The sequence below is a fragment of the Etheostoma spectabile genome, chromosome 14 (assembly GCF_008692095.1).
Source record: "Etheostoma spectabile isolate EspeVRDwgs_2016 chromosome 14, UIUC_Espe_1.0, whole genome shotgun sequence".
Taxonomy (NCBI): Eukaryota; Metazoa; Chordata; class Actinopteri; order Perciformes; family Percidae; genus Etheostoma; species Etheostoma spectabile.
Window position 1 is genome coordinate 16,290,889 of NC_045746.1, and position 27,526 is coordinate 16,318,414.

The 27,526-nt window shown below is 39.1% G+C and overlaps 1 protein-coding gene across 5 annotated transcripts in view; it reads right to left on the reverse strand.

Moving 5' to 3' along the window:
- The window catches only part of samd12 (sterile alpha motif domain containing 12), a 96,590-nt gene that overhangs the window by 63,419 nt on the left and 5,645 nt on the right, over positions 1-27,526 (reverse strand). For all 5 annotated transcript variants that reach the window (XM_032535282.1, XM_032535285.1, XM_032535286.1 and 2 more), the window contains exons 2-3: positions 13,973-14,178; positions 5,507-5,636 (exon numbers count right to left, since the gene is read on the reverse strand). In XM_032535282.1, the coding sequence (XP_032391173.1) occupies positions 5,507-5,636; positions 13,973-14,178 (336 nt within the window). The remainder of the gene's footprint in view (positions 1-5,506; positions 5,637-13,972; positions 14,179-27,526) is intronic.

Here is a 27,526-nt window from a genome sequence, read left to right on the forward strand (position 1 = left end):
TAGCCCTGCAGCTAAAAGGCTACTGAGCCGCTGAGCACCTGTGATCCAATCCTAATGCTATTCCTGGCTGTAGAGGAGGTCAGTTATGATCCTAGAGAGAGCAGGGTTCAGTATTAGTAATGAAACTACAGTCAAGCCAGTCAGAGAGAGAACAGAGACACACAAACACACACAGATAATAATGCACCTCAGACCTCCAGTTGTCACAGCAGCAGAAGCCATATGCTGATTTCACCACTACTGATCTATTTTAAATCGGTGGATCATTATACTGCACCTCTGTATGTTAGTCACAGCTAACAACCTGCAGACAGCTCACTGAGACTGTGGAGTCTGTGCAGATTTACTGTAAGGTTGACTGTGGAGCTAACTAGCTGTCCTGAGTTAAACTGACCACCCTGAATTTCCGTGGTATATGGAAGGTCTGCTAGCTGTGATTTCAGAGCTTTAACTTCCTGTGCGCACACTTTCTGGTGACTCAATAACTTAACATAACATGGCTCTCACTAGTGAAGTAAGTATGGCTAGGAGAGCATTCAATATCAATATTCAATTGTCAGCAGAATTATAATTGGGATGCTATGATATAATATTGGTAAACTCCTTTGTTTGACGAGTTTCTCTACTGTGCTTATGTTTCCTTTAATGAAATTGGGGATAATGTTTTGAATAATAAAAAATAAAAAACTCTATATCCTATTTTATTCTCCTTTTTATTTTGCTTTTAAATGCTTTTGTAATGCATTTCTTGGCCTTATGTAACGCACTTGCCTCGCAATTTGAAAGGTGCTATACAAATGCAGTTGCATTGCCTTATATACTGTATTTCCAAGCAAGTTGTAATAAAAACTAAAAACATTAGTTAAAGGTTTTCTTTGTACACATAGGACGATGTTTGTCCTATGTAATAGACAACAGACAAACACAATTAATTTCAGTCAGACCATTTAGGATGTTGCATACAATAGTCATATCATGATGCATGCTATTATCGGAACATATCCTCATGAAAGGGACCCTCCAGCAATGAAGTACTGCACTTTAATTGAAGGACTTGAAAAAGACAGATCAAAAGACATTGATTAAAATCAATGTAAGAGAATGGGTCAAGCTCCAAAAAGCCAGTAGATCCTTTCCTGCTTGCAAAATGCCAAACACTAAAACTCCACATCTGCAGTTTGTAACCACACCCATCTTCGAATTCAGCCTTCTTTTTGATCTCAACTACACACCTATAAAGTGAGTGATAATGTGACGACATCTTGCACAGCATACATATAAAGACCTGGTTTAAAGTACTCAAAACCCCCTCTGTGGTAGTTCCTACTACATTGGCCACATTTTGTCACGATGAGACACAAACAGACTCACAAGGTGAAAACATTTTTGCAAATCAAATGTCCCCCCTTGTGCCGTCTCTGGGAGGAAAATCAACTCTGAGGTCTTTTCTAGTTAATTCTAAATTGTGTTGTGTTTTTGTGTGTTGGTTTTTGGTTGTCGTATGTGTAAATGTGACTGGTTGTTGTGGCTTTGTTTTTGTTTCTTTGATAATTACATTCAATTGGACTATACTGTATGTGATGCAGTCACCGGCTCAGCCACCGTGTATTCATGGGTTTGCAATAGTGTATTGAAACTCTTTAGGTGTTGAGCCTTGTGTTAAATCACTTTAGTCCACACGATAATGCCCTACTGTCATGGTGAGGTTATTCAAAAGGTGCTGTACTGAAGGCCCAGATGTGAAATACATAGCCCGCCACTAATACTAGTGACAAGCTAGTGGGATGTACCCGGACCAGTGTGAGAAGAAGAATAGAGTGAATCTCTAAATTACTTGCTATGATTATTACAGCTCACTGAGGGCATGGGCTGTAATGACTTGAATATCATGAGGCAATTTTTCTCTTCTTCAGGTCAAAACCTTTTATTTTTTATGATTACAAAGGCGGACTTTAAAATCTTTGTTCATCATCAACAGTATCAGTATAGCAGCGAGACTAAGAGTGTGTACAGTATAATGAGTCTAACTACACTTTGTTTAGAAAACTGCTCTATTGCACGTCATTCACAGTCTCTGAAGAATCATTTCCAAACTCCCCATATGGAAAGCAAGGACGACATTTTCAAAACATGCAATTGGCAGAGCAGTAATTCATTTTATAATACACATCGCTATATAATCACCTTGCCTATGGCATCATTAACCACAAACTCCTTCTGTCTGCTGATCAAATTGTCCCCCAAACAGCTCATCAGCAGCGAGCTGTTCAAATTTCCCTTTTAGAAATTACACAAAACAATGGCCACCGGTGGAGATGTTTTGTGGCTCTCGAGTAGATTTGCAGCCATGTTAGTCCCTTGGACTCGTTCACTATTTGTCTGTTCCTCCATTACACAGCAGCACTTTTATGACAGCAGTCTGTGGCGCCTGCAGAATTCATTGTCTCATTACTCAAGTGCTGTTTAGGCCTGTGTTGCTGGGTGTCCTCGTCCCGATTTTTTAAAATAGTGTATGCCACCTTTCATCCTTTTCTGCAACTCATCAATATACATTTTGTACCCAGTGTGAGACCTTGCAGTGGACGAGGAGATCACAGCCAGACCTAACCAGGCTGCTGTTATTTTCAAAGTGGAGGGATGATAGATCCGCCAACCAGTGGGGGTTGAACACAATCCTTTAAAAGAATTGAAGTGGTATGGTGTGAGCTGCTGGATACAGGCTGTCGTTCATTAAAGCCCTAATATTACAGGCTATTAATTATTCAGAGTCGGGCCTTATGAAACCATACATCAGGGGTATTATGAGGCTGGCTATTCATTTATCGAAGTGTTCCTCTGTGAGGAAAAACATTCTAGCCTATGGATAAGTAGTAGTATTCCTAATTCACATTGCACTCTGTTTCAAACAAAGCTAAATTTTCACTTTCAGTCTGGGTGTCTTGCTCCTATATAGAAGGAGTGGGGGGCTTTTTATACATCCGTGTAAAAATAATATATAATCTATTCATGTCTGTGGGCTATTTTGAGTTGCAAAGAACAGCTATTTATTGATATTATTTCATATTAGAATATTTAAAGTAGTGTCAGGCTCTGAGTTTTCAAAATATGATGTAAATGTCTTCTCTGACAGAAAATATAACTCAATAGTGACTCACCCTTTTTCCCCTCTTTCCTTCTCTTGCTTTTGATTACCTACTGTATGTCATCCTACCTTATGCGCTGATTACATCTAAGGTATCGGAAATTGTGCGTTTAACAAATTTTCATGCCATTCTACTCTCCCATCATAAGAGCTTTGTCCCTGCAATTACAACGGATTAGGGACTAATATCCAATTATGCTTTAATATGCTTCAATGCCTTTTTAATGACAGCTGGGTGCTAAAGTCAAATTCACCGCTGTTCTCTGTTCGGGTGAGAGGTGAAGATTGAGGGAGGGAAAGGGTTTCTTGGCAGTATAGACTGGAGGAAGGATGGGAAACATTGATTTCCTTGGCTGAGGTTAGTAGATCCTAGCAGGGAGGCAGCTGCTGTATACTGAAGTCATTCAACGTTACAATTTTGCACCAGCCCCAATACGCAGTAGAATGCATTTCCATCGCCCCGGTTTTATGTCTAAGGAAGGAAGACTCAAATGCTTGTTTAAATTTTGAGCTAGTATTGACACCATTTATTGATTTGGTGCTTTAGGAAGGGATGACTATTTTGCCAAGACAAGTGAGATTTGAGTACCGCTGGCAGCCGAAAAGAGGGTTGAATACAGTAAAGAGACGCTATGGTCTGGAGAATCCAATGTTCTGCAAGTCTATCCATGCAGATACACAAACAAACACACACACATTCCTAATTTTCAAGGGTATAGCTAGGGTGTATGACAAGCACACTGAACAAATAGATATTCTCAGATGCACAACTGCATGCCCTTATAAATGTATTCATACTCACTGTTTGTTTGTCTACGCATGATTGTTTTCCACAACAATATTCCATTCATCATTTGTTCCCCTCTTGTTTACTCTAATAGGGTGTAGGAACAGAAAAAGAAATCTGCATAATATTTCAAAGATTGATTGGGATGCAAATTGCCTTGTGTGCCCAATTGGTGTGGCTTGGCCTGTTTTAATTGGGTTCTGTTAATTAATGCTCGATGTGAAGACAAACTGAATTACTTGCAGGTTTTTACGCATGTCATTATCTCCTAATTGTGCTAGTAGGAAAAAGTGTGTGTGTGTGTGTGTGTGTGCTTTGAGCCCCAGGTCAATGCTGTGTGTAAAAAAGCACATCAGCACATGTACTTTCTCCGTGAGAGTCGCAGTTTGTGTGTGTGTGTGTGTGTATGTGTGTGTGTGTTTAGATGTTTTTAGTGTATGCACATGCATATTTTGATTAACCCTTTCTTCCCCTGTAAAATCATTACACCTTAATAACACACATAACACACCATAAGGAGACACAGTTCTAATGTTGTATTCAGTGTAAGACTAAGAGAAAATATAATTTATTTACATATTATAACTGAATGCATTAGGCTCTTCAAGACCCAAATTAATAAACTATAACATGTGTGTAACAAATAAGTCATTGAAGCAGTGCTTCTACTGTACCTTTTACTAAAAAAAAAAAAAAAAAGAATCTTTCAAAATGATTCCGCTTGAAAATGGATTGAAAATGTAGCAGCAAGTATGCAATGAACTGTGGGTTATCTCCTGGACCGCCGTGCTGCTGATGAGATATATGTGCAACTTGAACTGAGAAGCAGCAAGCTTTTCAGACCATTAAACAGAGTATGCTAAATCTCAAAACCCTCCATGCAAACATATACAAGTCAAATTGCCTCAAAGGGTAAAATGGGAGTGTGAGTCACCATGACTGCCGAGCGCTTTATGCCGTCAAGCATTCACTGAGTCAAGGAGGTCCTCGAAAGCAACAAATAAACATATTAATGTGATCAGTCGTGCTCTGAGAGAAAGAGTGCATGGCAATTAACGGTCGTCTGTTACTATGCCAAGCGGAGTGTCGTTAGTGCCGAGGTGACCTTGAGGAGCCTCATTAGGGAAATGATTGACATGGCAACTGTTGTCAGTGGTAACGCTGACAGTGGGAAGGAAGGGATGGACAGACGGGTAGGCCGGGTGGCAGTGCTGCAGGTGGTAGACAGTGGGTGCAGAGCGCACCTGGGATGTTATGGATGAGATCTGGCCTCATCAAGATGAGAAATGCCAAATACAGCAGAGTTCTAAGACAGAGATGAGCTGTGTTGCTCCAAGTTTTCATTGCAAATTTGATTTGAAAAGCATTGTTTTGCTTTAGTTTTGACGGTTCCAAATTGCCGATGATGCTATACCAATGTCACAAAATGTGGATTGGATAGTCTGATAATTTTCAACACTGTAAATGCAAGCATCATCAAATTATTACCTAGCAACAGTGACAGAACACATTCCAATAACTGGCAACCAAGATCCATGACAAAAACTGTACAGGTCAATGCAAGTGCACAACGGTACCTGTGATGTCGTGCTGTTTGAAGGAGTCGCTGTAGATCTGGTGCTGATTGGGACAGTGTTTTTTCAGCCATTTGCACACGTCCTGTTGGGTCCACAGGGCTACTGGCTTGGACAGCTTCACATATCCTGGCTGAGACAAAAGAGAATTATATTTAGAAACATTTCATAATTGGTTATACTGCTTATATTTAAGAATCAACACACTTTGACAACTACTAAAACAGTTGTATAAGTTCCATAGTTTTACAAGCTGAGAACTGTGGCTCTGTTCTTGTTTAGAGATTCCTTGTGTATGAATATGTATAATTAAAGTCTGTTAGTTAGGGCTGGGAATTGGTACCTTTAAGGTATAGACTGAAATAACCCAGTACCAAATAATGAAACTTTTCCAATCAAATGATACCTGCATTCCTTTTAGTACCCAGATCTAGAAAAAAAAAAGATGTACTGTATATGGTTGTGCTCGCAGCTAGTCTATATCCACGACGTTCCACTTCCAGGATTGCTAGAGTGCTGTCGGAAATTCCGCCGGATGTCCCTTTCTTCAGTGGGTTAACTGCTACTCAGATCTCTAGACTAGCCAAACCCTCCTTGACATCGCTGTGGAGAAAGGTCTGGTAATGCGAGATTAGCTCGCAGTTAATCACCACAAGCATTCTTAGATTTATTGCGATTAATGTGATTGGCCCACTACAGCGGCAGCTACAACCCATACAGTCTGTGTGGTAAGGTCGAGAGCGGTGTATTTGGCGGTGTTGGTAAGTTCAACGTGTTGATATGCTTTAATTCACATGATGGGTATTAAATAAAGTTCATGTGTCACCTTCCACCTGACTGATTTTGTCACTTACTATTTACCGGCTGCTGTGTGACATTTTCCCTCAAGGATCAATAACTTTTAAAGTAAAAAGAAGACCAGTGATGGAAATAAAAGCGTTACAAACAGCGTAACTTTTTTCAGTAACGAGTAGTCTAATTGATTACTCTTCCCATCTTAATAACGCCGTTACGTCGCTGGGGAAATAAATTTCCCCTGTTGTAATGGACAACCAACCAGTGGAACTTGTGCAGCAGTACAAATATCGTGGGTCTGTGATTGACAGTAGACGGTGCTTTGAGCCCCAGGTCAATGCTGTGTGTAAAAAAGCACATCAGCACATGTACTTTCTCCGTGAGAGTCGCAGTTTTAATGTCAACACTGTTTTTATATAAAAAATTTACTCCTGTTTTATCGAATCATTTCTTACTTTCCCTTTTATGTGTTGGCACGGGTCACTTTCTATTAAACAGAAAAATTGCATGCAAGGTATTGTGAAGGTGTGCAGCAAAATTGCGGGCACACCCTTAGGTGACCTACATGACCTGTATAAGGACAGATCCTTGGAGAAGGCGAGAGCCATCCGGTTTGATCCGAGTCATCCCTTGTGGGGTAAATTCATGCTGCTCCCCTCCGGGCGTAGATATAGTTTGCCGTGATGCAGAACCAATAGATTCAAAAGGTCATTCATCTCGGCTGTTATTCCAATTGTTAATAATATCTTGTGAATTCAAATTCAATTCATGTTGTAGTCCTATTGTGGTTGTGTTTATGTTTATTTTTTGTTACTGCTGGCTGTAAACCAAACTGCCCCTCTGGGATAATAAAGTGACCTTGACCTTTAATACAACTGCACAATTTTATATAGGTCATATTACAATAAATGTATTAGTACATAAATACTTGATGTGCATGCACATCTATATTACACTGTACTGCAACATTCTAGTTTAAATACTTCAACAGTAGGCAGTGCAGTGGCCTACCAAAAGATCACTCTTGAAAGTTCTGGCAATGCTTTTGATTTTGACTGAAGGGCTACTAAAATTACAAACAGAAAGAGGTGATTAAAATTTCACATCCACACCCCTTCACTTCAGCCTGCTCTCTGGCTGCCGTGTGGTGTGGCATAGCAATGGAAGCCCTTCTCTCCTCCGCCCAGAAGACAGCAGAATAACAGGTACTGGCAGCATTTCCTCTGCTTTGCCTTCTTGTTCACCCCCCCCACACACACACACATCTCTCATCTCTTCCCCGTATTCGATCTCGCTCAGTCCCTGTCAGATCTATCACATTGTCTTTCTTACTTCCTCTCCCCACATACTGTAGCTCTCATCTTTCCCATCTCCCTCTCTCACCTGTTTCTTATTATATGGCACTACCTCACTCGCTTCTTCTCTATGTTTCTCCATCCACCTCCTTCCCACTCACTCTATATCTAGCATTCCAGACAGAAAGGGAAATTGGGGAAGATGTACATGCTGGTTTTGGCATGTGGTATATACAAATATATACATAGGCAAAGTGACAGACAGTGAAAGCAAGCAGGTAGGCAGGTAGGCAAGGCCAATTCTCTTAATGCAATTCCTTGGCAACCTGCGTAGATAGATGAATCTGCAAGGAAGGGAGGGAATGGTATTGCAGGAAAAAAGCACATTAACCATTAAACACATCTCAACTTAATTAATCCTGACTAGTGGCCTGAAGCGACAGGACAGAGAGAGGGAGGCCCAGATGGAGAAAGAGTGAGGGAGAGAAGTGTGTGTGTGTGTGTGTGTGTGTAAGCATGCGAGGAAAATGCAGTTTGAGAGAGTAGAAGTAGCAGAATGGTAAGAAGTGGATGCTGAGAGATTGGAGGATGGCTGGACTAACAGATGAGGCAGAAGAAAAAAGAGGGAGAGCAGAAAAAAAGATTGTGCTCCAGAATGGGCTCAGCAGAATTTGACATAGGAGACTAGCTCATTTTCCATGAACCCATTTGTGAGTCAATGGCCATCTGTGTTTTACATCCTGCACTGATTTAGCCCATAGCTGTGGTCCTGTGGTCGGGTACAATAGGTAAGCCGGTGCCTTTCTGCCTGCCAGCCAGCCAATAGAGCCAAAGGGCGGAGAGAAAACCGCAGGGAGAAGAAAACAGGAGTAAAATCATGCTCAAAGAGCTGTGTTCAAGAGACTCCAGGCCAATTAGAGATTTGAGTGACAGCACAGGGGTGAGAGGAGAAGCCTGTTTTATTTTTAATAGGATACATCTGGGAACGGGCGCACCCGTACATACATCCACATGTGCAACCCAGGCACAGAAACTGAAATAAATACTGTACATGAATGCAATGTACACACACGTACCGAACCATCTGATTGCCGTGTGTGTGGTGTCACTGTCCTTGGCTTTAATTGATAACTGAAAGCTCAGTAACAGCTCCCAATATTCTTCACGTTACCTTAGCAACAGAGCAAGGACAACCTCAGAAATTAAAGACGAGGAATAAAGCCCTTGGGGGAAAAACGCACAACCCAAACATGTACAAGAGACTGGAATAAACATCCACACATTAATGACCACAGTGGAAAACTATTACTTACATAATGAAGCATGTAATCGCGTTAACACTGATAAGCATTTAAAGATCCAATCTGAATGTACTCGCCTAAATTAATCAAGAGGCAATCACATGGCCCCTTTGTAGAGACAGTATTGGAATACAAAAAGGAGCTGTGAATTAAAAGCATTCCAGCTACAACCCCCATGCGAGTGAGAAAGTAAATTTGGCAGTTGTGAAGAATGCAGCGGTAGTTGTTTCCAAGGACTGTCCCTTGTCATTTAGGCTCCAAGATTTTTAGGCTGATTGGAGGGTCAAATGGCTTTACACTCAATTAAAATGTTCACCACAGCAGCAATTAGCACATAACATTTCTTGTCAATAATTTACTGTATTCTGTATTAACGTGGCAACAAAGACACAAATAGACATTATAGTATGGTTTACTTCCCAGGAATAACTACAACTGACCCTCAACCCTGGAGAGTTACCCAGACAAAAGAAGAGGGCAGTGTTCATTTATTGAACAAATGCGTAAAACAAAGTAAAAGAGTAAAACAAATATTTAATAGCTCCTGGACAGCACAAGAGCTGCTGATGATGTTTGTGGGATGAAACATGAGTTTAAAACAACACAATCCCAATTTATTGTCCAATCACATTATGTTTAAAATTGTGTTTAATTTTGCAGTAGTAAAGTATATCAGGGAAAGGGGACAAGTTTAGTTTCTACACAATATGACATAAAGTTAGCTCGGTTTCTACAGCTGTCATGAGGCAGTATTATCGCATTTTAAACATCACTTTTCAATTTTTTTTCTAGCGACAGAGAGGTGAGCATGATAAGGTCTAGTACTTAACTCTAAAAAAAAAAAAAAGAAGAACTTTAGGGATTCTACAGCTGCCTTTTCAAGTGAGAAACTTATTTAGAGTCTCCTACTGTACTATCATAATTTGCTTGATGTACTTTTTTAAGCAATATTACTATATAGAAATAGTACGTTTTATTCTAAATTACAACCTGGGAGGGGAGGTTTCCAGACTAGTCAACTGCTGTAAAAGACTACATCAAAGAAAGTGGAAATGAAAGATAATGGGAACTTCTACTTGTAATAAAGGGATAACATATAAAGATACACAAAATGTTAACTATTCAACTTTTACCATAAAGCGTATTACTGTGATTCAATACATGGAGTCAGTGGCATACTGTGGTAAACAATTATTTATTACGCAATTATTTATTGCACAGAATTTCTATTCTGATTCTGCTTTTATGTTGGTATGTGCTTTTTATGAGCATTTATGGGATACATTTTTGAGAATACCAGACAACTTGTGATCCTTTCCTTATTTATTGAACTTATTGACATAACACCAGTAACATTCGCTGTTACATACTGCCCTCTAGTGTCTAAACGTAACACTGCAACCACTTTTTGAGTTTGACTGGACAAAAAGTGCCAAGAGGAGGAGGAGGGCCACTGCCATTAGTGTCATGTTGACTGAGTGAATGGCTGTTTGAGACAAGGAGCCCAGTGTCGTCTGCCCTATCTCCACTGCAAAGCTAATTAACAGCTCTGGCATGCTCTCTCTCACTTTCCTTTCTCCGTGCCTCGCTCTATTTCTCTCGGCCAGAGCTGGCATGAGATGAAAATCTGCTGCATTAATTAATCTGTTACAAACAGTAATGGGGATGAAAATGAGATGTGCCTAGGTGTGCGTGTGCATGTGTGTGTCCAGAGCGGTGTGGATGGCGAACAGAGAATAACACGCTATGTTAGATAAATTAATAAGCCTTCATAAGGAGCTGCTGTTTGTCGATTTTACTCAAGCACATCAAAGAAAGTGCACAAGACCCCTTCACTGTGCCCGACCTTGGGATTCGGCAGGGTCCATCAAGCATTGCAGGGTGTGTTAACACCAAACAAGATATAATACACCTTGGGCTTGATAGTGATAACAACTGAGATGAGATGATTTGTTATGGATGTTAGAGCCATCCACCGAGTCTAAATGGCTGTTTAATGCGTTGGGTGTAATATGTGGCTAAGCCTTGGCTCGATTACAAATCCAGCCGGGCGCAAGATTCAGCTTTAATCAAATATTTAAAAATGCAAACTGCTGATATGATGAACTGAAATTACCTATAGTTTGCTTTTCTACAGGTATGTACTAAAGGTCTGAATTAATTACGTCTTCAGATTTATTCAGAGCTAATTGAGGCATATTGCTCTACATGAAAACCAAACAAATGAGCTACAATGTTTTTGATTTTCCAATAAAAAAACATTCCTCAGCTTAGTAACTAGAGATGGTCCGATACCATTTTTTACTTCCCGATACTGATTATGATACCTGAACTTGCATATCAGCCAATACCGAGTACCGATCCAATACCAGTGTGTCATAGACTTTATTATGTTTTAACAACTGTACACTACTAGCTTTGTATGGATGTGATTTCTATCTTTGTTGTCGGTCTGGCTCTGGTTAAACTCTGAAACATAAACAGACACAAACAATGAATGCCACCGAACTTTCTTTTATTATCCAGTTCGACAGTCGGTTCTAGCGGAAAAAGAACATAAAGTACTTTAACCTAGATTTTCTTTAAGGCTTTATTACGTGGCATCGGATCGGTGCATAAACTCCAGTACTCCCGATACCAGCGTTTTAGGCAGTGTCGGAGCAATACCGATACTGGTAGCCTCTGGTATCGGTATCCGAACATCTCTAATAATAACAAGACTACCTTCATCTTAGTAAACAGTCCTTACAAGAACCAGAAGGCTGAGGAAAGTTCTGAAAGCTGCCATCAAATGTGTTCAATATCTTTATTTGTTTGATGAGATCGTTCCTGATTGAAAGTAGGGTTTCTGGAACAACTTTACTAGCAAGGTGCAGGTGTTTTATTGTGAAACCAACAAGTGTTGGCTTGTGGCATCATATATATTACAATCGTTGCTAGAGTTCTTTATACCCCAATTATACCCAGCCCACATATTCCTTTTCACTTGGAAATACTTCACATCACTTTATTGCTTTACGGTTTATTCACTTTTAAATGTTTATTGTTTACCGTATGCACCTAATACACCAAGAAAGATTCCCTGTAAATGCAAACTTGCTTGGCAATCTAATTCTGAAGCTGTATACACTCTAACTGCTATTACACTGTGACTTTTTTTAAGAGTGAAATCCAGTGGTGCAAACTTCCCATCTAGCTCCTTATTAAGCTCCTATCATATAATATTAACAAATACTATTGGCCCATGCTTGTGTAACATGATAGAGTAGTTTGCCTTTCTATGTTATTATAGTCTTTATGCACTTCATCTATTGCGTTTCCCCCCCAAAGAAAAAAAACATATTCTTAACATCAATCCAGTTACAACACTGAGTAGTAAAACTTAGTCAGTTGGTTTTTTTTTCAGCTATTATAAGTACTTCCTCCAGGTCTCTACTGCAATTCAGCTACAAACAGAAATAGTCACTGATTTAAGATTTGAAGATACCTAAAAAAAAGAAAACACACAACACAGATAGTATGTAACAGATGTTGAGGTTTTTTTTTTGTCACCGCTGAATCACCACCTATCAACTTATAGCACAATAAAGAGCATTTCAACTGTGTGTGTGTGTGTGTGTGTGTGTGTCTGTGTGTGTGTGTCTGTCTGCACTAATTGAACTGAGGCTTGGCAGTCTATTTGGTATTTCAAACGCTCATTGAGTTTTCACAGAGGAGTTTGTCTGACTCAAAGTTCTTCCATTTGCATTGATTGACAGCTGATTATCAAAATAAAAGAGAATGTATGTATGTGTATGCGACGCGTGTGTGTGCGTGTGTGTGTGTGTGTGTGTGGGAGGGTGTGTGCACAGTTTATTTTTGGAGATGGAGTGAGGAATTATTCTGCATTGCTGACGATGGAGCCTTTGATCTTTTATAAGAAACACAGCTCGTCTTTCTCATTTATTCCCTGTTAAGTCATGTGTTTGTACTGAAGAGATAGATGTGTGGAACATAGAGGAATATTATTCTCTATGTGGTGGATTTTGTTGTGTGTGGGAGGACATTTTTGACTGTAATCTGACCACAAATACAATTAATTCAGTACAGGTGTAGGGTGAAGGTGTTAGATGAGAAATTCCCATTGAGGATCATGGCTGCATTGTGGTTTCATTTTCTGAGTGGGATTAATCTAGGCTGTGTTTTTCCTAAATGCTAGCGTCAGCTAACATGTCAATGTTTAGCAGGTAAACAGTTTACCATGTTAACAATCATAATTTTGCATGTTAGCATGCTAACAGGTGCTAGTTTGCACTAAAGCAAAGTATAAAATTGGTAGGATTAGTTTTGCAGGTATTTGGTCATAAACCAAAGCATTGGACGAATAAGAATTTTGATGATTTTTAAAATCTTTGAGCTAATTGTTTTGGTTTTACAGCCAGCAATTTCACTGTTTTGGTTAATTCTTTTCATTAAAAAAACTGATAGACCAATTGTATGCTACATAGCACCAAGCAACATTCAGCCAAAGCTAGCGACCTAGTGGTAAACACAGCAAAGCATTTAGCAGCTAAAGAGACAGCTATTTTCCTCCGGAGTTGCTGTATATTTAGTACATTTTCTGCAAAATTCAGTTTGTTTACAGCTTGTTCTGCTGCCCCCAAGTGGTCAAAATAAATAAATGTATATATCCCATTTCAAACTCTTGGTGTCTAATTCTTGCTTTGGCGTGGTTACTAATAAACGTTGTACACTGCTTCAAAAACAGACTACACTCATTTTATCATATAATTTGAAGGAAAAAATAAATAAAATGGAGAAAAAAAGTTAAAGCTATCCTGTAAAAAGGTATCATTTATTGTTTTGTTTTTTACATCACTAAAATTAGATTAATCTGGAAACTGCTATATTAAATTTAACCGCTTACATACCATAGCCTTCAACTGATTTTTTCTAACAATTATTTAAAGTTAATCAGTTTCCACTGGAAATCCAAAAAGGCGTCACATTATTTGTGATGAGGTTAGTTCTGCACTGGCATGAACTAACATTGATGCAAACACCTTTCCTGTGCACGGTGCTCCCGGACCAACTCTTACCCGTGACAGCTCAGACTCGGAGACAGAGCGGTGTGGTGGTGAGCGGCGCCGGTATATGGGGGGGCTGACGTCCTGGTAGCTCGTGCTGTCATCGTCCAGCAGCAAAGGACCATCCACAGACTCCTCCTCTTCCTCCAGCTGTGACGTCATATCATCCGGGCACATCTGATGGTCGCTGCCATTCTGGCTCAGGTTACAGTGAACAGCTGTGTCGGCAAGAAGGCAGAATAAATGACTAAATGATCTATGAGTGCAATGAGCAGATTAATCTCTGTTGTATCCAGAAGTAAAATTGTATTAAACTCAAATTACTTATACTTTACTGCAGAAATGCCTAAAAATTAAAATGCTTTTCAGGATGTTTGGCTTTCTAAATAGCACTATATAACATGCTTAATAGTGTCCCAAATATATTTTGAAGGATTTTTTATTCAAGGTGATTTCTAACTGCTTTATGATTTCATGTTACTATGTCTACTGATCTGCCTGTCTACTTTCCATCTGTGCGCTTGCTAAATCACACTAGGTCCTCTCACACTGAATGCTGTACTGCTACAATTCCACTAGATGACAGCAGATGATCCATGGTGGTTGAGTAGCCATTGAAGCAGAGTCTCAATTCAAACACATACTAATACCATACAACCTGCAATGTAATGTACTGTCTTAGCATATAATATAGGCTACAAGAATTCAATGTGTATAATGACAGCGGCAAATCATACTAAATACATACAAGTCGTTGAGTCGTTGAGAAATTGACTAATTTAAAGTTGGACTTTAAAAAGCTACTGCCAATTTCCTAATAAACTTAAAGCAAATGTGTGTATTTCTTCTGTTGCAAATAAAAAGTTGAATTCATGAGGGATCTATTGTTAGCAAACTTTAGATACGTACATGAACAGACATGAATGAGATTGCTGACTTGGACACTTGTGCTACTGTAAAGCCTCATTTTAGTGATACAAGAGAAGTTACAAGTTACAATGCACTTTCAGGGATATTTATGGAGCTGTCTCACCACTGTCTACGGTTTGTTTTTTTAAGTTGTAAGGAGTTCCTCTATTTCATTGCAATGTGAGACAATAGTGATCACCAACACCACAGAATCAAGTGAATTCAGTTTGCATACTATCATCTTTGAGTACTTTTTCAGTGTCAACACATATTTATATAAAACAGAATTAGCAAGGGAATGGGAAAACCACAGCAAATGCATCAACTTCACAAACACAAATATAGTACACTATGTTTGTATAGATATGTGACTGTTGTTGTATGTGACTGAAGTGAAGTTTGCAATTTGAACCATTCAAAGCCCAAAAGGTAGCCATCGTAACCCACAATTGATAACAAGCAATGAAACAGCAGAAAGCAGCATCTATTCAGTAAAATTGATCGCCATCGTGTTTTGTCAGAATAAAACAAATTGCAGAAAAAGTTGTGGAGTTGCAGAAAAAAGAAAGAAAAGAAAACAAAGCTGGGCCTTGGTGGGAGATGAACAGTTTTACAGCTCTAAATCATAGAAAACTTTTACTTGGCAGTCAATTTCAAATCTCAGGCAGACAAAAAAAACTAAACAAATATAGACAGGCTTTAAAGCCACCAAATCAATTTCTATACAACTAAGGGTGACTTTGTTTCAGTGGAAGCTGTATATTAGACTGGAGCTTTAAGGAAATAAAGGACAAAAGTCATTATTAGCAAGGGCTTAAATTCCTTGTTATAAAATAAAGTTGTATTGCACTACTTTGACCTTTTTCTCCATGAAGTAATTATTTAGTTTAGTTTTGGATATAAGCCGTTAGCCTCGGGCATTATTTTAGTCTCATCATCCACTGGTGCAGGCACAGAAGCGACAGCTAGCAGTGAGTTGTCACCAACTGACATAGGCCGTTTGTCATCATGCAATCTGCCCACTTGTTCTAAAAACACAGACGACTCATTTATGTGGAATGGGAGCCAAAGACCCTTTTTTAATCACACCTGAAAGCTGCTGCTGCTGCTGCAGCTGCAGATTGAAGGTCGCAGCAGCGTGTTTCAAAGGATGCACATTCTGCATTTTTGAAACGTCTAAAGAGAGCGAGAATAAACTTGAAAACATAATAGAAGATTTGCAAGAAAAGCATCAACGCAAACATAGCTCAAAACACAATGACAGACATTGATGGTCCGAAATGAAACACTTAGAGTTACCGGCACATGCTATTAGGCCTGCACGATTAATCATTATAAAATCTCGATCCTCAATCAAATCAATCAAAATGTATTTACATAGCACTTTACAGCAACCAGCAGGTATCCAGATCTTGATTCAACCTGTTTTTAGTTTTTTTAAATGAATTTGTTTCTCATTTAATTTTATGAGCCAAATGCATCACAAATGCTACCACTTTCTTCGGTGAGTTTTACACAGACTGTATAAAATAGGTTTTAAAGCGCTCCCAAATGCTGCAATGCTCTCCCTTAAGGCTTGTGGTGATGCAATGTGCTACAAGTGCCAAAAAAAAATAAATCCATGTTTGGTTAAAATTATTGGGTAAATGTCTTTAGTTTCCGTCTTTGTCATAGTCTTCATTTGAGAAAGGAACACAAGGAGGCTAACCTAGGTTACCTTAACAAGGTAAAGGAGAATGACAGTCTGTTGACTATTTACGTTTTTGTACAGTGGCCGACAGGGGTAAATGCCCTGCAATTTAAGAAAACACATGCAAATGGACAAAACACAAGCAAATTAAGAAAACAACTTCATTAAATTTGACAAAACGTATGCGCAACATTTAGCAAACGCATTGCAAATACACACAAGACAACCAAATACACAAACGCGCTGCAAAATCAGAAACAATGCAAAAAGAAAAGCAGACAACAAAAAAACGCTGCATCCAGATTACACAACGGAAGTGCTCCAGGCCTCTAGAGGGAGCGCTAAGTGGAACAGCTGGATATTACAAAAGAGACTAAACTAATAAAACTAAACTGAATTTGAAAACAAAAAGTCAAAAGTGAAATTAAAATAAAATGTATTGAAAAATTAAAAACTATAATAACCTTGGTTTGGTAGGCCTACTTGCCAATTAGTTTTCTTTTGTTTTGTCATGGTAAAAACAAATCGTGGCAGAGAATCATGATTTCCATTTTTCCCCGAAGTGTGCAGGCCTACATGCTATTACCGGCAATGAATTCAATGTCCCTGATGGACAAATTGGTGTTGGCTGGGATTAAAAAGATGACAGCCATATATCGGCCAAACAAATAATTTCAGTCTAACTGCTGGCAGGTCCAGGAAAACAGCCAATTAGGGACTTCTGTCAAGCCACTGAGCAATTACAACAACTCTGACACAGTTCAGTATGATTGGAACGACAGTAACAACAGCAACAACATCTGTGCTGTCATTTCATTTAACAAGAGCAGGAGGAAGAAAACTACCGTAGGTGGTCCTGTCCTCCTCCAATGACATGCCCGACACCATACACCTTGAAAATGAAGTAAGAACCCAATATGATTTAGTGAATGAATGTGCCGCAAGCCAAATTTATTCAAAGCAAAACCTCTCAGACATACGTCCTCCCCCAGGATCTTAAATCATGCTGTCCTCTCAGGATTGTAGTGAGAATGTTTCACTTCTCTACACTTTCACTGATTATTCTGGGGACACGGTGTCCCCAGAATAATCAAGGGTTTGTTATATAGTGCTGTCTATACCCAGGATGCCTCAAATTGGAGATTATGGAATAATGTATGCCTCTGAAGTCACCACTGTCTGAATTTGAAAGAAAAAATAAATAGAAATACATATATTTACTCAATACTTACAAAGTTGGAGTCTGTGATTCTGGAGAAATGTTGTTGATATTTGAACTAACTAACCAAAGAACTATCCCTCTTCCGAATGTTAGCATGTGCCAGATGTACAGTTAGATGTGCCAGATTGGGGTGGCAGTAGCTCAGTCTGTAGGGAGTTGGGTTGGGAACCGGAGGGTCACTGGTTAAAAGTACCATATGGACCAAAAGTACGGAGTGTGGATTGGTGGCTGGAGAGATGCCACTTCACCTCCTGGTGTTGTGTGTGTGTGTGTGTGTGTGTGTGTGTGTGTGTGTGTGTGTGTGTGTGTGTGTGTGTGTATAAATTAACCAAGTGTGGACACAGAGTGTAAAATTGTAATTTCCCCATAAGGGATCAATAAACAGATAAAAATTAAAAATGTACTGTCCCTCTCGCTACCACTGCCTTTCTTTTATACCTCTATGGCCTTTCCCCTGCCCGGTTGTGTCCAGGAGCACGAACCGAATAGTGTTGTGTGGCCCGGACCGAGCCACTTTGTTTGATTCCCATTTACAGAGCCAGGGCTGTGTATGAACACCCGATTCTTTTTGTCAGAACACCCAATGGACAACTAGCGGGAAAAGATATTTGCCTTGTTTGACAAAAAGTGTATTGGATTAGAATCACAGAATCCACGTAAAAGCTGTTTCAAAAGGAAACACCACTATATTTATTTGACAGATACTGTATATATATATGTTACTTTTTAGATTTTACCTGACAGACATATGATTTTTTTTTAACCTAATCTTACTTGCTTCTACTTAACGTTTTTATTTATTTATTACTGTAGCTATGTTATTTGATTTACTTTATACTTGCTCTTTTTTTACCTTGAATGTGACTGTGAGAAACTGCAACTAAATAATTTCCCCAAGGGGATCAATTTCTAGTATTCTGATTCTCATTCTGATTATGATAATCTTATAAAATACAAAAGATTTATTTTGGGCTCGTACTCGCTTGCAAAAAACAGCAGTGCCACAGTATCTGACTGGGTCATGTTTCAGATGTTTATGAGCACGGAGGAAAAACTCTCTATTAATTCAAAAAAAACAAGCAAAAGTAACCTCATAAATCATCTCACAATCCCTCAGTTTCTTCATATGACCCATTGAAGGGGACCCAGCCTCTAGGTTGGGAACCAACTACCAACAGTAAATATTTAAAGTAGTTAGTGTAAAACTAGCTCCACCTCGATCAGCTTCAACAGTAAATGCTCCTTATGCAATATGCACTGATGCATTAACAATCCAGAAGGCTTATATAATAATATCAGCCCCTGTAATGGCCCTCACAGGGGCCATTTTTCTGCAGAATGAGTACCTTTACTTTGATATATCAAGTTAATTTAGTTGACAATACTTCTATACTGGAGGTTTTTAATGGAGTGTTACCAGTACATTTACTCAAGTAAAAGATCTGCATATTTCTTTCACAATGTCAAAGAAATCATTACTTATGAACTTTTCTCTGCACAAGATCTACAGAATTGAAACCAGCACACCTTGAGATTTTGTTCTCCAGAGTCAAATGAGTATTAAGAAGAATAACACTAACAAGTCAAATTGTGGATCACAATGCACTATTATAAAGTAATATTACAAACATGGCACAGCTGCAGATCTGTTCTGGTCTGATCCCTGATTAACAGTTGCCTTGAGATGTCCCCATTGAAAAAACTGAGAAAATAAACATGAGTGGGCCATGTTTTAAACAAAGCCAACTTGAGATGCGTAGCACGAAGCAATGCTCACTCACAGCCTCTTTATTCCTTCCTCCTCTCCTCCCAGCTCCCTCTTTCCCCTCTCCTCCCTCACCCTGTCACAATTCTTGACTGGTGTGCAACAACTCGGGAGGAGAAATGAATGATATATCCTCTGCTAAAAGCATCTAAAGAATCGAACCAGCAAACTAAATGGATAGATGGACGACAAGATGATGATAGGGGTAAGGGAAGTGGAGGCACACAGAGGAGAAAGGAGAGTTGCATTTCGCTCGATCCTTTAAAGGGAAGAAGGGTGGATGGATAGGGGCTATGAGACACAGAAATGCTATTTTTTTTTTTAACAGCAACAGTTTCTATAAATAGCACCATTACATTCTTTGCTCTCTCCTCCCTGATATACGCCACGCAAGAATTGTGAGAGAAGAGAGATAGACGAGGGACAATGTCTGCCTGCTTTTTTCTCTCAATGACATTCAGTAAAACAGGAGGGAAATGAGGGGAGAAAATGAATGGAGGTGTTAAATAGTAGCGCCATCCATGCACAACCAAATGCATTCCTATTTCTGAGAGGAAGATTAATAAAGGATTGGATTAGTCTCTGTCTCTCTTAATTACTGGACATGGTTTTGAACAAGGAAGCCATTACAACAAGTCAAATTTGAAAAATACCATTCGACAAAAACACTGTATGTCCGTGTGAGAGGAGCATGTAATCAGGATATACTGCCTAATCATTTAAATCTTGTATTGTTACAGTTTGGTGCTGGACCAGATGAGTGCTGCATCGGGACTTTCTGTGCTTCGCCAGCGACCACCTAAAAATACTGAATATCAAGGTGTTTTTTTTAACCTTTATTTAGCTTTGCTGAGATATTGCTGAAGGCTATTAGGTTAGATCTTTAAACAGCACACTTAATAGGGGTAATAAAGTGGGGGTATTTATATGCCTTATACTGTATATATATATATATATATATATATATATATATATATATATATATATATATATATATATATATATATATATATATATATATATATATATATATTTGGGCTGTTAGGTCTCCCAATACCTCTCCTGTAAAATTGCATTTATAAGAATGGGAAAAGCCAAATGCTCGGTTTCTCTGTGCTACGCCAGAGCCTGTGTTTCACAGCCAGAGCTGGTTCAAAGTGAAACCAGTAGTGGGTCCATAATCAAAAGTGAAGTTTGCTCTGTGTGGGCGCTCAGGCTCATAGTGATCGCTTTCTCTTTGGCTGACTCTCAAAGTAGAGCAGAATGAATTGTTTGTGAATAGAATCAACTGTATGACCCAGAACCAAAGCCTGGAGAAAGCAGCCAGGGGAAAGCCAGGCCAGATGACTCTGCACTGCATGCCATGAGACTTTTCTTCTTTTGCCTGCTTCCATGGCATTTGGTAAAAATGTGAAGCTAATAAAAAAATCTGCTAATAGGCACGTACACTGTACAGGAAGGACGGGAGTGAATTCATTCCTAACACCAAACTGTGCCGACAGATGCACTTTTTAAATTTGAAGAAGTGGTCTGGCACCAAAACTGACAGGATCTCAGCAAAATGACATTTCAGCCATCCGCGCAGCTGTTACTCTTTTTTTATATGTTAACAGTGACTTGGAGCTGAATCAGAAATCAGTCCCAACACTGAAAATAAACAAGTATTCAGGGAATGAATGTGTGTCTCTCCAATCAGCTCTACTCTAGCGCCTGCATCCACAATGACACTTGTCCACAACCCTGCATGTACAGACAGAGATGCTGGGAAAAGGCCTTCCTCACACTGCATACATTGCTGATTCTCACCCAGTCTGCTTTGAGGAGTGAGCAGATCTACATGGGGTGTCAACCGAGTCCGTTCCCTACTCTCCAAATTAGAAAAAATGTGCAAAGAGTGTGGGGACGTGCAAGTAGAGTACGTCTGCTCAGCTGTCTACCCTGAGGACCTTGGACAGATTTCTCCATCAGTGGGGGACAGAAGAGATAGTCAGATCCTTGTTGCATGCTTACTAAAGTACCAATTATAACATCTTGAACGGTCAAAAAAAGAAGGGGAGAGAAGCACATCAACTGAAATATACGAGGTTTTGGACTGTAGGAAGAGTTTATAGATGATCTCTTCTTTGTTTATTTGTCTTTCAAAGCTCTTTACTACAAAAGTCTCTCATGGGGTCTTAGTTTGAGTCTAATGATTCATTTAGTAAACTCTTTGGAGATGACAATTAACAGCAGAACGCTCGCATCATTAGGGTATCAAATCTCAATACAGGTGTTTCTCAATATGTACATAACAATGAGTATTAAAAAATGTGTGCCAAAAGCTTATGGTCAAATCTTGTTTAAATATTGTATAAATATTGTCTAATAATCCTTATTTAAATTAGTTTTAAAGGCAGAATTAAATAAGTTAGTTATTTTGTGCTCACACAGAAAGGCATTGCTAATGTGTTTTTATTGAACCATTAATTAATTGTAACTGCATGTTGGTGCAACAAGGGTTAAATTCAATACTGTTGCATAAGCCCAGCCTGGTTTTATACATGTAATAAGCCATTAATGACGAGACATGACATCAAGGGAGGAATTCTTGTTGAGGTCCTTTTAGGCTTATTGGCTTAAGTGCATTCTTTAATGCACCTACAGAACCTACAGAAGAATTTCACTGCTCCGAACTAACTGAAAATTCAGGAAAAACCTGCCCAATGACTGGACGACTAACAATAAAACATACAAGCACCAGTGTTCACTTATCACTCTTAAAGACACATTTTGGCATTGTTGGATACTCAAGTATTCCTCTTTTGTGCATATTAGGTTTACTTATCTGTTCATATGCCTGCTGTTGAGATAAAGAGGATTGACTGCATAGCTAACTGTCAAAGTGGAGTCATGTAGCAAGTTATCCGGCCAGATAGACTCTATGTGGGACTAATTCACCCTGACATCCTATCAAAAGTTAACTGTGCTCCAACTCCACAGACGGCCCTCTCCAACCCCGGGGCTTGATCAGCTATGATTGGTTGGTCCTGTGTCAAACAGGTGCAGTTGTGCTCAGCTTTGAACATTTCTCAGACGCAGAGAGCGAGGGAGGATTAAAAAAGAGAGGGAGAAAAGTGAAGCGAGAAAGGATAAAAAGAAAAAGTTGTAGGGATGGATAGAAAGTGAGAACGAGAGACAAAAATTAGTCAGTTAGACGGAGCCAAGAAAGAAGAGGACAGAGCGAAATGACCCACTTTACAGCGCAAACACATATGAGCTAAATATAACTGTTCACTGTGAAGCATGTATTCCAAGCAAAAAGCTTTTAACATGCTCTGCTTCAAAGAGAGACAGTAAACTGACAACAAAAATAGATTGCCTTAATTTAGAACTGAGTAACATCTATAAATATTTGATAAGAGACACAAACTTCCTCTATTTGGCAACCACAACAGGAACTATAGTAATGGAAGAGGAAAGTTCAGGTTTTCTGGAAAGCTATCCATTTTTTTTTTAAACATGCTGCCTTACCAACTTTAACCGCAACAACTACAGACTTATTTTCACAATTGTATGCTTTTTAAAACTATCACAGATCTCCGTGTTTATTGATGTTTTGTTTTACAGTGTAAGTGGAATAAATATGATCATTGTATTTTAATGTCAGCACTGCAATATGAAAAAGAATTGCAGTTTTAGCACGAAGGCACAGCACATTTTTAGTTCAAAATAAAAGTCTATTTTGGGCTATGTCTGCATACATTTATTTCCCGCAGTCTAATTTGGCAGATTATCATTATAAAATCCAGATTACTCAACAACTTAATGTTCTGTATTTGCGCTATTAAACCTCACTACATCAATAAAGTAACAAATAATAAAACATAGTGTACATTATTGTTTTACCAATTCATTTTCTGCACATCCATATTTCTCATTCGAGTCCTGCCAGATCGGATCTGCTATGCTACTCAGCTTTAACAGTCCAGCGTCTTGTTTCTGCCTCACTTGTTATGACCTTTTGACTGTCTATGCCCTTTTTGTTCTGGCTACCTGTCTGCTGCTGAGCCGGGTTTTTGTTTTGACCGTCAACCCAGTTTACTTTTGGTCTCTGAGTCATGCATTGGAGTCCTCAGTATCACAGATGATATATACTTAATATTCAATTCAATTTTATTTATAGTATCAAATCGTAACAAGAGTTATCTAACTACACTTTACGGATAGAGTAGGTCTAGACCACACTCTATAATTTAAAAAGACCTAACAATTCCAGTAATTCTCCCAAAAGCGAGTATTTACGATGGCGAGGAAAAACTTCCTTTTAGGATGAAACTTAAGACAGAGCGAGGCTCTTGGTAGGTGGTGTCTGCTGATGCCGATTGGGGGTGTGATAAACAGTGGCAATAATAGTCAAAATATAGATAATGGAACTATGGCTAGAAATAGTTCTTGTAGTAGTTCATGGCGTAGCAAGGCACTGCATGGCGTAGCAGGGTGTGGCAGGACATAGCAGGGCGCATGCGGAGCAGGACCACGGCAACAGCTGCAACCATAATTTGGGTGCCACCCTAATCCAAGGAAAATGGCTGGGCAAATATATGAATAGTGTGAAAACACCATAGGGATGAACATTGATTTGTGAATACGATCAGAGTTTTGCTCTGATGTTCAAGCACAAACAATGTTTGTAGTTAACAGAAAGCCGAACAACGTTTTGCTTCAGAGTTCACGGGAACTGCTCTGAGCTCACCCCTTCACACGTTTTGCTGTGCTGATTAAAGTGCTGATTAAATTAGTAGTGTTGTAATTAGCTCTGCAGCCACCACCTCTCCAAACACATGTAATGGAACAATTATATATAACTGTGTTTGGTCTGCCATTTAAAAGTAATTCCAGACAGCCATCCAGCTGACAGGCATCCAACCAACATGTATAAGCATTATTAGCGTCAGGAATTAGATACTGTACATGTTCCACCTTTAAAGTGCTCATATTATGCTTTTTGCCCCTTTCCTTTATGGTGTTATCTATCTTTTTTGTGCAGGTTAGAAGTTTACAAAGTGAAAAGGCCCATAGTCCACCCCAAGGGACATAGCATCTCCAACAGAAAACACGGTTCACAAACTGCTCCAAACTGCTCTATTATAGTCCAGCCATTACTTCCTTGATGTTATAATGCTCACCTAGCTGCTAGCGTGGCACGCCTTCATACTCTGCAACTGACTAGCTAGTAGTCCTTACCTAGGAACTTCGCATGTGCAACTTCCAAGAAAGATGGAACAGAAATGAGATGCCTCACACTGTAGCTAAAACAGAGAGCTCAAAACACAGGGTGAAAAGAGGAGCTGTGGCAATGTGCAGTACGGCAAAAATATTGTGTTTTTTTAAAGTTAAACCATGTAAACCTATTCTGGTACAACCTCTAAATACAACTGTGCTCTGCTGCACTATGCCATATTATGACTGTCTTCATTGACATTGACTCCCTCCATCCGGGCCAAATCAGTGACACACAAACAGCCTCAGATCTGCAGCTTCAATCACACAGCGAGAACAGAGCCCAGAGAATCTCATCGTCATCAGGGACCGGATCTGATAAACTGCCAAGTTTCTGCACACGACACAACAGGGTGCCAAAGGATGCAAAATATTTCACAAAAACCAGAAAGGTCGACGTTTGTGAGGAAGAAGAGATGTGGCTGGAAGGTTAGAAAGGCTTCACAATGGTGAAGTGATCGATGAACGACTGGAATATTCAGCAATATTTATCTCTTTCCCCCAGTGTTTAATTTGCCTCATGCTCATACGTCATGAAGGTCATGGTACTGTGTACTGAATATTTTGTTCTGTCCTGTTTGGTAACACAGACAAGGACCTGCATTGTCAGCCAGGTTAATGTTGCAGAGCATTACAAGTAGCCCTAAATAGAGGTTGGACACTGTAGAGGATTTTCATAAAACAAAGACAACACAAATCTAAACTCCTCATCATTTTGCCTTCACTCATTTGCATATTCATCAGATCTAAATGTGGAAAATCTGCACCTTTTCCCTCTTTGATCACTGTGAATCAGCCTCAGTATGTGCAAGTGTGTCAAGTGCAAAATTGGCAAGTGGCTTACATTTCAAGTTGATTGAGCTTTAGCACAAAGCATCCTGAGGCTACAGGTGACATTTTAATACAGTGAGTGACAAGTCTTAGTGCAGGTGTGACATGAATATGAAAATAACCAATTTGCAATACCAGTCCTTTGAAATTGAATTGGTCTTCTCCACTGGGCTGTAGTCAGTATTCTGGGCTGTGGTTATGGAAGTGAATTTTCTTTTTTCCCCAAATCTTAACAATGTGGTTCTGCCCCAAACTACAAAAGTATTTTTTCCTTTAGAACCAGTACCAATTACATCAAACTTTCTTGGACCGGCCCATCAATAATTTATGTTATTACATGGCTTGGTTGATTTCTAAGGCATTCTGCGGTCTGTTATGTTCATGATAACAGACCGTTGGTATCAGCACGACTATTGCTGCCCATTGGAGAAACAAGGAATATAGAATAGTTTGGAAATAAGCATTTTGGGAAAATAAGTTTATTTGCTTTCTTGCTGAGAGTTAGATAAGAAGTTTGACACATCTCTCATGTCTGTAGGCTACAATGAAGTTAAAGCTAGCAGCCAGTTAGCTTAGAATAAAGACTTGAAACTGTTTGCCTTGCTTGTCACAAGGCAACAAAATCTACCTACAAGCATATCTTAAGATCACACCACGTCCACATGTATCTTGTTTGACTGAACTGTACAAATATGTACGTGTAAAAAGACGTTTTAAGGGGGCTAGCTGTTTCCTCATGTTATCAGTCTGTGTGCTAAGCTAACTGGCTGCTAGCTGTAGCTTCAAGTTTAACAGACAGATACTGTATGAGACTGGTATCTCCCCATCTAACTCTCAGAAAGACACTTAATAAGCATAGTTCCCATAATGTCACACTGCCTTACAACACCAAAGGTCAAGGACATCAGTATTTTTTAATGCCTAAAACAATACTTCTTTGTAGAGCTGCAACTGACTATTTTCAATATTCATTAATCTACCGATTATTTTACGCAATTAAGCAACTTATCCTTTGGTAGTTAAATAGTGAAAAATAACAATTACAATTTCCCAAAGCCCAAGTCTTCAAGTGTCTTGTTTTGTCCCAACAAAATTCTAAAATTAACTAATTAATATGCCTCTTTCATTTTCACATCACATGTCACAGTATGAAAAGCACAGGTTTAAATGATTGAATTCCATTTAACTGCTTTGAAAAAGGCGTCTACTTTGATACTTTTCTAGAAACTCATACAATAGAAGTGAAAAAAACTACTCAAGTTGTATGGTCAACATCAGATTAATTGTGCCTTTTGCTCAGTGGTTGATAGATGTTGCCTTGGTGTCAGCTTTCTTGGTGTTTTACTTGCGTCCATTCACACAAATTCCGGTTAAAATAAACTACCTTGAGTTGTTTGAAATCAAATAGTCTGTCAGGTTTATGCACCAAAAGTACCAGACTATATTGGCTTAACCTTCCCTTCTTTTCTCTCCAGCTGACATTCACAGACACAGTGATGCAAGCTGAAGCACTCAGGCCTGAGACAGATCTGAATAGAATTGTAATGAGTCAAAGCCCCGCCAGATTCTCTTCAGGTAAGGGATCAACCGATTTGGATTTTTTAGTGCCAACGCCGATTTTCTTTTAATCAGCCTTAGCCGATATTTGGAGCCAATACTGCTTTTGCTTCCTCAATATACATGATAAAAATGTAAACCCTGCCACGCTGGATTTGTTTTCGGAATGTGCTCTGCTATTTCTTTACAAAATACTAAACAAAAACACAGATAAGTGTCATTTCTGCTATCATCTTACATTCATATCACCCAAATTATCTGTGCAATGTGCATCATATGGATGAATGCAGTGCATATGGTTATCTGTGCAAGGGTAAAAGGCTTTCATCAACA